Here is a 12,760-nt window from a genome sequence, read left to right on the forward strand (position 1 = left end):
ACTAAGACACTGTCCTGGTAAGGGGTGTGGGAACTAAGACACTGTCCTGGTAAATGGTGTGGGAATTAAAGGTGGACAGGGACAGTGCTGCTGTAGTTTAAGATGAGCTGTACTCTTTTTCACCTGGCCGATAAGAGTGAAAGGTGGTGGGACTACTACCAGATTGCTTATACCTATCAAATGTTTTCAGAACTCAAGTGTTTAGGGGTGTAAGGGCTAGTGTTTAGAGTGTAGGGGCTAGTGTTTAGGGGTGTAGGGGCTATTGTTTAGAGTGTAGGGGCTAGTGTTTAGAGTGTAGGGGCTAGTGTTTAGAGTGTAGGGGCTAGTGTTTAGAGTGTAGGGGCTAGTGTTTAGAGTGTAGGGGCTAGTGTTTAGGGGTGTAAGGGCTAGTGTTTAGAGTGTAGGGGCTAGTGTTTAGGGGTGTAAGGGCTAGTGTTTAGAGTGTAGGGGCGAGGGGTTGATTTGGGATTGGGCCTGATTCTGACTCTTGCCCTCTAGTGGATGGGAAGTGGTCTTCGTGGGTGAGCTGGGGGGCCTGCAGTGTCTCCTGTGGGGGAGGAACCAGACAACGGACACGCCTCTGTGCCAGCCCCGCCCCCCAGCACAGGGGCAGGCAGTGTGAGGGTAACGACGTGCACATCGACTTCTGCAACAGTGATCCGTGCCCTGGTGAGTCGTGACATCCTTACTCCTCTTACAGTAACTCTTATCTCACCTGGTTCATCTGTCTCATCTACAGTGAGTTGCATTGATCAAGTGTTGCAGACATTTTGTGTGTACTGACTGAGATGCATCTCTCTCTCTCTCTCTCTCTCTCTCTCTCTCTCTCTCTCTCTCTCTCTCTCTCTCTCTCTCTCTCTCTCTCTCTCTCTCTCTCTCTCTCTCTCTCTCTCTCTCTCTCTCTCTCTCTCTCTCTCTCTCTCTCTCTCTCTCTCTCTCTCTCTCTCTCTCTCTCTCTCTCTCCTTACCTCACCCTATTAGTTCATGGTAACTGGGGTCTGTGGAGTAGTTGGGGCAGCTGCAGCAGGACGTGTAATGGAGGACAGATGAAGCGCTACAGAACATGTGACAACCCCAGACCAGCCAATGGGGGCAGAGCATGTGCCGGGGCAGACTCACAGATCCAGAGGTGTAGCACAGCCAACTGCCCTGGTAAGTGTGTGTGTGGCAGACCTGGGTTCAAATGCATGTGTATTTGAGTATTTCTTATTTAAATACTTTTTTTTCTGTGTATTTTAGTATTTTCAAATACACAACCCTAAACAAGTAGTTTTATTTGAGTATTTGAATGGTTATTTGTAAAAACCAAATAGTCGACCAAATTGTATTTGAAAGTATTTTCAAATGCTTATTTCAAATACTATTTAAAAATACATGGGGTAAATGCATGGGGATGTATTTGAGTCAGTGTATTTTAGTATTTTGAAATACTTTCCAAGTGTATTTCCAAGACCACTTTTCCAAGACGCTGGACAAGGCCCTCCACAGAGTACCCACAAATGACAAAATCTTGTTATTGGGTGACTTCAACGCAAAAGTGGGGAGAGACTGGCACCTCATAGACTACTTGATCAAAGCACGGGCACCTCATAGACTACGTGATTGTCAGGCGCTCTGATATCAAGGATGTCCTCATTACGTGAGCCATGGGAAGAGCGGAGTGCTGGACAGATCATCGGATGATCTTAACCAAGCTCAGAATGAAGGTTTGCCCAGCCATCCGCCTCAATAAGTCCACCAGAAAAGTCTGCATCGTGCTCGACTTCAGGTAACAGAGGCATGTAACAACCTATGTCGCTCTCTAGCAGGAAAAACTAGAGAACATTGAGACTCTCCTGAATGCGGAGGGGTCCGATTGACGACAAATGGTCCCCCCTGAGGACATCACTCTACGAGTCAGCGGCCCATTCCGTCGGCTACAGCAGCAAGAAACATCACGACTGGTTCAATGAAAAGTCCACGTACACCTCCACCCTACTGTCAGCATACACAAGGTACATAAAGCCACACTCAACAACGTCTGAGGCCCTCAAAAAGCAATGGCAAGAGCAGCAGAGGGGGGCACAGATTGCTCTACGACATCTACAAAATGAGTGGTGGATCTCCAAAGCACAAGAAATCCAATCTTGTGCGGGCAGATATGACATGTACAACATTTATGATGCCCTGAAGACCACCCACGGCCCATGAAGTTGGTCTCTCTGTCCCCTCAGAAGTGCAGATGGGTCCACGCTCATAAAGGACCAAACTAAGATAGTCCAGAGGTGGAGTGAACACTTTGAAGCCTTCTTAAACCAGCTGTACCCAGTTGACTACTCAGTCTGGAGGAGCCCTTAAACCCTGCCCACCATCCAGAGCCTTACTCTCCCACCCACCTTTTCTGAGGTCTGCACCTCCCTCAGGCCACTGAAGAACAACAAAACTCCTGGACCTGACTCCATCCCTGCTGAGATCCTAAAACAGGGAGGCTATCTCTGTACCAGAGCAGTTCGCCTGTTCATCTCTGAGATATGGAGACAAGAGAGCAGCCCCCATCAATGGAGGGATACAAACATTGTCTCCATATACAAAAACAAGGGGAACAAATCCCATCTGCTGCAACAGCAGGGGCATATCCCTCCATGCAGTTGCTGGCAAAGTCCTGGCGAAGATTATGCTCCGCAGACTCATCAACATCATCACTGACCTGCTACCGGAGTCCCAGTGTGGCTTCAGAAAGAACAGAAGCACGGTGGACATGATCTTCAGTCCACACCAACTGCAGGAAAAGTGCAGTGAACAGAAACAAGACCTGTTCATGGCCTTTGTGGACCTCTCCAAAGCCTTCAACACAGTACACCGTTATCTCCTTTGGAAGGTCCTCCTGCAGCATGGCTGCCCTGGGAAATTTGTGAACATGACGGGATGATGGACAGTTCCATGAGGGGATGGTGGACAGTTCCATGAGGGGATGGTGGACAGTTCCATGAAGGGATGGTGGACAGTTCCATGAGGGGATGGTGGACAGTTCCATGAAGGGATGGTGGACAGTTCCATGAAGGGATGGTGGACAGTTCCATGAGGGGATGGTGGACAGTTCCATGAGGGGATGGTGGACAGTTCAATGAAGGGATGGTGGACAGTTCCATGAAGGGATGGTGGACAGTTCCATGAGAGAATGGTGGACAGTTCCATGAGGGGATGGTGGACAGTTCCATGAGGGGATGGTGGACAGTTCCATGAAGGGATGGTGGACAGTTCCATGAAGGGATGGTGGACAGTTCCATGAGGGGATGGTGGACAGTTCCATGAAGGGATGGTGGACAGTTCCATGAAGGGATGGTAGACAGTTCCATGAAGGGATGGTGGACAGTTCCATGAGGGGATGGTGGACAGTTCCATGAGGGGATGGTGGACAGTTCCATGAAGGGATGGTGGACAGTTCCATGAAGGGATGGTGGACAGTTCCATGAGGGGATGGTGGACAGTTCCATGAGGGGATGGTGGACAGTTCCATGAAGGGATGGTGGACAGTTCCATGAGGGGATGGTGGACAGTTCCATGAAGGGATGGTGGACAGTTCCATGAAGGGATGGTGGACAGTTCCATGAGGGGATGGTGGACAGTTCCATGAAGGGATGGTGGACAGTTCCATGAAGGGATGGTGGACAGTTCCATGAGGGGATGGTGGACAGTTCCATGAGGGGATGGTGGCCAGAGTAACAGTTGGCAGTCAGCAGTCTGAACCCTTTGAAGTTGGCACTGGTGTGAGTCAAGGGTGTGTCACAACACTCCTGCACAAGCACATTGAAACAGAGAGTGGGGTGACCCTGGACTTCAGATTGGACGGGAACCTCTTCAACATTAGGAGGCTCCAAGCTGACACAAAGCTCAAATCTGAATGCGTACTTGAGCTCCAGTACGCGGATGATTGCACTTTTGTGGCACATACCCCAGAAGCTCTACAAGCCACCCTCACAGCAGCTGTGAGAGCATACAGCAGAATGGAGCTGTCTGTTTACATCCCAAACAGAGGTCCTATGTCAGTGATCATCTGATCCTCCACCTGAAACACATTCTCCATCTCAGACTCCTCCCTGGCCATTGTACCACACTCTAAATATCCTGGAAGCATCCTCTCGGAAGACTGCAACATCGACCAGGATATCCAGAATCGGGTCAAACAGGCCTCCTCCTCGAACGGCTAAGGAAGAGGTTTTTTAACAACAGCAACCTGCACCTAAACACCAAAGTTGCTGTCTATCAGGCAGTGTGTGTATCTACACTCCTTTATGGATGTGAAACATGGACAGTTTACAGCCGACACTTAGAACAACTGGAGTCCTTTGACATAAAAGGCCTCCAGCGCATTTTTAAAGTGACCTGGCAGGACCGTGTTCCGCACTTAGAGATCCTACAAAGAACCAAATGCAGGAGCATTGAGGTGTCCATCACATACCACCAGCTTAGATGGCCCCGCCATGCCATCCGGGTACCAGAGGATCGCCTGCCACGAAAGAGGCTGTACGGACAGCTACAACTGGGCCGTCTTCTAAACAAATTCAGTCTCTCTCACTACAACTGGGCCGTCTTCTAAACAAATTCAGTCTCTCTCACTACAACTGGGCCGTCTTCTAAACAAATTCAGTCTCTCTCACTACAACTGGGCCGTCTTCTAAACAAATTCAGTCTCTCTCACTACAACTGGGCCGTCTTCTAAACAAATTCAGTCTCTCTCACTACAACTGGGCCGTCTTCTAAACAAATTCATTCTCTCTCACTACAACTGGGCCGTCTTCTAAACAAATTCAGTCTCTCTCACTACAACTGGGCCGTCTTCTAAACAAATTCAGTCTCTCTCACTACAACTGGGCCGTCTTCTAAACAAATTCAGTCTCTCTCACTACAACTGGGCCGTCTTCTAAACAAATTCAGTCTCTCTCACTACAACTGGGCCGTCTCTCTGCAGGTGGGCAGAAAAAAAGCAGCTAAAGGACAAACTGAAGACATCACTAAAGAAGTGTGGGATAAACCCTGCCTCCCTCCAGACTGTTGCTGCGGAGTGCAGTTGGCCGAGGAAAAAAAGGACTGAACGTAGCCTGGCTAAGCGACAGAGAAGGCATATGACCATGCCTGCACCGGCCTCAACGGGACAGGCCTTTGTGCGCATCCCGCCTCGGATTGTACAGTCATCAGTGAACCCACAAGCAGTAGTGGAAGTCATCATCGGATACAACGGACTACCTTAAGTAAGCGTGTGTGTGTGCGCGTGCGCGTGCGCGCATGCTCTGTCATCACTGTTGTGTATTTTTATATGTATGTGTGTGTTTTTGGCAGTGGATGGCAATTGGGGAGCGTGGCAGCCCTGGGGAGAATGCTCCGCCTCCTGTGCGGGCGGAGAGAGAACTCGAGACAGACTCTGTAATAACCCGTCGCCTAGCAACGAGGGCCGCCCCTGCCCAGGAGACTCCAACCAGCTGTCCAGGTGTAACGGCCAAGCGTGTCCAGGTAAGGTGTGTGGAATAGTGTGTGTGTGTGCATGGCATGGCATGTGTGTGTTTGGCATATGCGTGCCTGTGTGTGCACTAAACCTGTTCTCTCTCTCGTCTCCCAGGCGGGCCTCAGAAGGCGAGAGGTGGCATCATAGGGAACATTAACGACGTGGAGTTTGGAATCGCCATCCTCAACGCCACCATCTCTGACAACCAGTCAGGAGGCAGAGTTATACAAGCCACCATCTCCAATGTGCCCCGGAGCCTGGGTTAGTTAATAGGCATTATGACATTGAGTTCAATATGTACCCTGTAGATTATCTATGGTATGTTAAGTATATAAAGATGCAGGGTGTAGTTGTTTCCAAGCACAGATGAGATAACAGATTCAGGTTTATTTTGTCACGTAGGCAAGTGCTGCACTAATTGACCCCAGTTCAAAGGAATCACCCTGTTTCAAATCAAAGTCTTCTTGAATGACCCCTGACCTGACCTCACCTGTTGACCCCATGCAGGCCCAGCTATGAGGAAGCTGATCTCCATCCTGAACCCCATCTACTGGACCACAGCTCAGGAGCTAGGGGAGGCGGTGAACGGCTACTCTCTGACCGGAGGAGTCTTCAGACGGGAGACACAGGTGGAGTTCGCCACAGGTGAGAAGAGGAAGAGTTTGGATCTGTGTGTGTGTGTTGTGTGCGTTGTGTGTGCATGCTTGTGTGTGTGTGTGTGTGTGTGTCAACTAATATCACCAGATGGGATAACAGGTATTACCATAGAGACCAGAGAATAAAGGGTTTCAGTCATTATAAAGCGTCATCTTTGTCCACCAGGTGAGATCCTGCGGATGACCCATGTGGCTAGGGGGCTGGACTCAGACGGAGCACTGCTATTGGATATCGTGCTGAATGGACACATCCTGCAGCTGCCATCTAATGCTGCCATTAGCGTCAAGGTAACAGAGCACACAGCGCCAGACTTATTACACATACCGTACACACCCCATATTATCACCCTCGCATAGGGAAAGTCCTTATTTGAGATCTGAAGTGTAACTTAAATCTTTGCTGTAGATTATCTTTGAGTAACATACACAGATCTCAAGTTTGGCCTATAATGACAAACTATGATAACCACACTACAGATCACGATCAAACAGTTTAAATGACTTACTTGTTGGCTAAGGCTTACCCATGCTGGCTGTTGTTCATCTGACCCAGGACTACACAGAGGACTACATTCAGACTGGTCCAGGCCAGCTGTATGCTCTATCCACCCGGATGTTCAGTATTGACCGGGTCAGTGTGCCCTACTCCTGGAACCACACCATCACCTACGACCCTGACAAGGGAAAGATGCCGTACCTGGTGGAGACGCTCCATGCCTCGGCCATCAGCGCCCACTACCATCCCCTAGAGGAGGTCCTGGAATACAAGATCCACGCCACCATCGCCAAGGGTGAGACTTTAAAGTCCTTGTATTTCTCTCTCTATCTATATATATTTACAGTTGAAGTCGGATGTTTACATACACTTAGGTTGGAGTCATTAGAAAACTCGTTTTTCAACCACTCCACAAATTTCTTGTTAACAAACTATAGTTTTGGCAAGTCGGTTAGGACATCTACTTTGTGCATGACACAAGTAATTTTTCCAACAATTGTTTACAGACAGATTATTTAATTTATAATTCACTGTATCACAATTCCAGTGGGTCAGAAGTTTACTAAGTTGACTGTGCCTTTAAACAGCTTGGAAAATTCCAGAAAATGATGTCATGGCTTTAGAAGCTTCTGATAGGCTAATTAACATCATTTGAGTCAATTGGAGGTGTACCTGTGGATGTATTTCAAGGCCTACCTTCAAACTCAGTGCCTCTTTGCTTGACACCATGGGAAAATCAAAAGAAATAAGCCAAGACCTCAGAAAACAAATTGTAGACCTCCACAAGTCTGATTCATCCTTGGGAGCAATTTCCAAACGCCTGAAGGTACCACGTTCATCTGTACAAACAATAGTACGCAAGTATAAACATCATGGGACCACGCAGCCGTCATACCGCTCATGAAGGAGACACGTTCTGTCTCCTAGAGATGAACATACTTTGGTGCGAAAAGTGCAAATAAATCCCAGAACAACAGCAAAGGACCTTGCGAAGATGCTGGAGGAAACAGGTACAAAAGTATCTATATCCACAGTAAAACGAGTTCTATATCGACATAACCTGAAAGGCCGCTCAGCAAGGAAGAAGCCACTGTTCCAAAACTGCCATAAAAAAGCCAGACTACGGTTTGAAACTGCACAAGGGGACAAAGATTGTACTTTTTGGAGAAATGTCCTCTGGTCTGATGAAACAAAAATAGAACTGTTTGGCCATAATGACCATCGTTATGTTTGGAGGAAAAAGGAAGTTGTTTGCAAGCCGAAGAACACCATCCCAACCGTGAAGCACGGGGGTGGCAGCATCATCCTGTGGGGGTGCTTTGCTGCAGGAGGGACTGGTGCACTTCACAAAATAGATGGCATCATGAGGAAGGAAAATTATGTGGATATATTGAAGCAAAATCTCAAGACATCAGTCAGGAAGTTAAAGCTTGGTCGCAAATGGGTCTTCCAAATGACCCCAAGCATACTTCCAAAGTTGTGGCAAAATGGCTTAAGGACAACAAAGTCAAGGTATTGGAGTGGCCATCACAAAGCCCTGACGTCAATCCTATAGAACATTTGTGGGCAGAACTAGCAGAAAAAACGAAAAGAAAAAAAAACTGAAAAAGCGTGTGCGAGCAAGGAGGCCTACAAACCTGACTCAGTTATTATTTTTATTTTTTTTAATATGCCATTTAGCAGACGCTTTTATCCAAAGCGACTTACAGTCATGCGTGCATACATTTTTTGTGTATGGGTGGTCCCGGGGATCGAACCCACTACCTTGGCGTTCCAAGCGCCGTGCTCTACCAGCTGAGCTACAGAGGACCACGACCAGTTACACCAGCTCTGTCAGGAGGAATGGGCCAAAATTCACCCAACTTATTGTGGGAAGCTTGGGGAATACCCAAAACGTTTGACCCAAGTTAAACAATTTAAAGGCAATGCTACCAAATACAGTGAGGGAAAAAAGTATTTGATCCCCTGCTGATTTTGTACGTTTGCCCACTGACAAAGACATGATCAGTCTATAATTTTAATGCTAGGATTATTTGAACAGTGAGAGACAGAATAACAACAAATAAATCCAGAAAAACGCATGTCAAAAATGTTATAAATTGATTTGCATTTTAATGAGGGAAATAAGTAATGCAAAACACGACTTAGTACTTGGTGGCAAAACCCTTGTTGGCAATCACAGAGTTCAGACGTTTCTTATAGTTGGCCACCAGGTTTGCACACATCTCAGGAGGGATTTTGTCCCACTCCTCTTTGCAGATCTTCTCCAAGTCATTAAGGTTTTGAGCCTGACGTTTGGCAACTCGAACCTTCAGCTCCCTCCACAGATTTTCTATGGGATTAAGGTCTGGAGATTGGCTAGGCCCCTCCAGGACCTTAATGAGCTTCTTCTTGAGCCACTCCTTTGTTGCCTTGGCCGTGTGTTTTGGGTCATTGTCATGCTGGAATACCCATCCACGACCCATTTTCAATGCCCTGGCTGAGGGAAGGAGGTTCTCACCCAAGATTTGATGGTACATGGCGCCGGCCATCGTCCCTTTGATGCGGTGAAGTAGTCCTGTCCCCTTAGCAGAAAAACACCCCCAAAGCACAATGTTTCCACCTCCATGTTTGACGGTGGGGATGGTGTTCTTGGGGTCATAGGCAGCATTCCTCCTCCTCCAAACACGGCGAGTTGAGTTGATGCCAAAGAGCTCGATTTTGGTCTCATCTGACCACAACACTTTCACCCAGTTCTCCTCTGAATCATTCAGATGTTCATTGGCAAACTTCAGACGGGCCTGTATATGTGCTTTCTTGAGCAGGGGGACCTTGCGGGCGCTGCAGGATTTCAGTCCTTCACGGCGTAGTGTGTTACCAAGATCCTCCTGTGTAGTTCTGGGCTGATTCCTCACCATTCTCATGATCATTGCAACTCCACGAGGTGAGATCTTGCATGGAGCCCCAGGCCGAGGGAGATTGACAGTGTTTTTGTGTTTCTTCCATTTGCGAATAATCACGCCAACTGTTGTCACCTTCTCACCAAGCTGCTTGGCGATGGTCTTGTAGCCCATTCCAGCCTTGTGTAGGTCTACAATCTTGTCCCTGACATCCTTGGAGAGCTCTTCGGTCTTGGCCATGGTGGAGAGTTTGGAATCTGATTGATTGATTGCTTCTGTGGACAGGTGTCTTTTATACAGGTAACAAACTGAGATTAGGAGCACTCCCTTTAAGAGTGTGCTCCTAATCTCAGCTCGTTACCTGTATAAAAGACACCTGGGAGCCAGAAATCTTTCTGATTGAGAGGGGGTCAAATACTTATTTCCCTCATTAAAATGCAAATCAATTTATAACATTTTTGACATGCGTTTTTCTGGATTTTTTTGTTGTTATTCTGTCTCTCACTGTTCAAATAAACCTACCATTAAAATTATAGACTTATCATTTCTTTGTCAGTGGGCACAAGTACAAAATCAGCAGGGGATCAAATACTTTTTTCCCTCACTGTACTAATTGAGTGTATGTAAACTTCTGACCCACTGGGAATGTGATGAAAGAAAGAAAAGCTGAAATAAATCATTCTCTCTATTATTGTTCTGACATTTCACATTCTTAAAATAAAGTGGTGATCCTAACTGACCTAAGACAGGGAATTTTTACTAGGATTAAATGTCAGGAATTTTGAAAAACTGAGTTTAAATGTAGTTGGCTAAGGTGTATGTACACTTCCGACTTCAACTGTATATACTGTACCTTCCTATTATTTAGTTGCTCCGCCCCTTTTGCCCTCAGAACAGCCTCAATTCGTCGGGGCATGGACTGTACAAGGTGTCGAAAGCATTCCACAGGGATGCTGGCCCATGTTTACTCCAATGCTTCCCACAATTGTGTCAAGTTGGCTGGATGTCCTTTGGTTGGTGGACCATTCTTGATACACATGGGAAACTGCTGAGCGTGAAAAACCCAGCAGCGTTGCAGTTCTTGACACACTCAAATCGGTGCGCCTGGCACCTACTACCATATCCTGTTCAAAGACACTTAAAGCTTTTGTCTTGCCCATTCACCCTCTGAATGGCACACATACACAATCCATGTCTCTATTGTCTCAAAGCTTAAAAATCCTTCTTTAACCTGTCTCCTCCCCTTCATCTACACTGATTGAAGTGGATTTAACAAGTGACATTAATAAGGGATCATAGCTTTCACCTGGTCAATCTATGTCATGGAAAGACATAGACTGTTCCTAATGTTTTGTACATTCAGTGTATACAGTATCTATACACTACATAGCGTTTCCACTTCACAATAGCAGCACTTACAGTTGACCGGGGCAGCTCTAGCAGGGCAGAAATTTGACAAACTGACTTGTTGGAAAGGTGGCATCCTATGACGGTGCCATGTTGAAAGTCACTGAGCTCTTCAGTACAGGCCATTCTACTGCCAATGGTTGTCTATGGAGATTGCATGGCTGTGTGCTCAATTTTATACACCTGTCAGCGACGGGTGTGGCTGAAATAGCCAAATCCACTAGTTTGAAGGTGTCCACATACATGTAGTGTATATATCGATCTCTCTCTCTCTATCTCTCTCTCTAACGTAACAACCTTATCCATATTGTCAGGTGATCGTAGTAACCAGTGTCCCCATGGCTTCAGGCTGGACCCTGCAGGACCCTACTGTGCAGGTAATCATGACAATCCTCTTATTTTGGTAGTCTGTCTTCTCAACATGGGGAGTTTGTCCACACCTCTGTTCAGGCTGGAGCAGTTGACGTTGTTATGTTCAGTGGAGATTCACTTAAATTCACAATTTGTCTTGAGAAACGATAAGAAACATTATTTAAAACAGTAAATGGCAGACTATCAGTCCTAGCTCATGTCAATACCCACGTTGAGTATAACATTGTTATTGTTTGTGTTGTGATTCAGATGAGGACGAGTGTAAGGAGAGGAACCCGTGTTCTCACGTCTGTCACAATGCCATGGGAACCTACTATTGCTCCTGTCCCCGAGGACTCACCATCTCAGCTGACGGCAGGACCTGCCAGGGTACACACACACACACACACACACACACACACACACGCCACACACACACACACACACACACACACACACACACACACACACACACACACACACACACACACACACACACACACACACACACGCCACACACACACACACACACACACACACACACACACACACACACACACACACACACACACACACATACACAAACTATGGGCTGGATTCAATCCGTATCGCGGGAGATCCGTGTAAAAATGTAAAGGTAATTTCCAATTGAGCCGACCTATGCAGCGTTTACTGTGAATGCAGCCTCCGCGAATGCGGGAAAATTGCCTTTAAATTTCAATGGAGCTATAAAGCGGATCTTCCGCGATACATCTGTGATACGGATTGAATCCAGCCCTATGTATACTGAAAAACAAATACCTATTTCATTCCTCCGTACAACCACCTTTACTCGCATAGAATCCCTGCCTTTGTTTAAAGACTTAATGTCTAATGATTCCCCCTCTCTCTATGTTCTCAGACATTGATGAGTGTTCTCTGGGCGGGCACATGTGCCATGACGGGGAGGACTGTGAGAACACCATTGGCTCTTACCGCTGTGTGATGCGCTGTGGGCGGGGCTTTAGAAGGACCGCCGATGGACACAGTTGCAAAGGTTACACTCATTTCCATTTTGAAGATTGTCAGTAGCTAATACAGTATATTAAGTGTCATTACTATGTAGGGCTGTTGTGGTGACCGCATTACCGTCACACCGGCAGTCATGAGTCATGACCGCAGTAAAATTCTATGTGACGGTTGAGTCACGGTAATCTCTGGACATGCGTTGGTAGTACCCAACTTGCTAACGATCATCAGGTCGCTAATGGCCTGGTACTCGGGGCTCTATTGTCCCTCTAACCATCAGGTCGCTAATGGCCTGGTACTCAGGGCTCTATTGTCCCTCTAACCATCAGGTCGCTAATGGCCTGGTACTCAGGGCTCTATTGTCCCTCTAACCATCAGGTCGCTAATGGCCTGGTACTCAGGGCTCTATTGTCCCTCTAACCATCAGGTCGCTAATGGCCTGGTACTCAGGGCTCTATTGTCCCTCTAACCACTCTGACATCAA

General features: G+C 47.1%; 1 protein-coding gene across 1 annotated transcript in view; it reads left to right on the forward strand.

Moving 5' to 3' along the window:
* Positions 1 to 12,760, forward strand: part of hmcn1 (hemicentin 1) — a 183,495-nt gene that overhangs the window by 154,041 nt on the left and 16,694 nt on the right. Inside the window, exons 84-93 of the mRNA XM_084163907.1 lie at positions 499 to 669; positions 982 to 1,152; positions 5,317 to 5,487; positions 5,594 to 5,740; positions 5,987 to 6,124; positions 6,302 to 6,423; positions 6,689 to 6,926; positions 11,232 to 11,294; positions 11,539 to 11,658; positions 12,170 to 12,304. Of these exons, the coding sequence (XP_084020033.1) occupies positions 499 to 669; positions 982 to 1,152; positions 5,317 to 5,487; positions 5,594 to 5,740; positions 5,987 to 6,124; positions 6,302 to 6,423; positions 6,689 to 6,926; positions 11,232 to 11,294; positions 11,539 to 11,658; positions 12,170 to 12,304 (1,476 nt within the window). The remainder of the gene's footprint in view (positions 1 to 498; positions 670 to 981; positions 1,153 to 5,316; positions 5,488 to 5,593; positions 5,741 to 5,986; positions 6,125 to 6,301; positions 6,424 to 6,688; positions 6,927 to 11,231; positions 11,295 to 11,538; positions 11,659 to 12,169; positions 12,305 to 12,760) is intronic.

The sequence above is a fragment of the Coregonus lavaretus genome (assembly GCF_964263955.1).
Source record: "Coregonus lavaretus genome assembly, chromosome: 6".
Lineage (NCBI taxonomy): Eukaryota > Metazoa > Chordata > Actinopteri > Salmoniformes > Salmonidae > Coregonus > Coregonus lavaretus.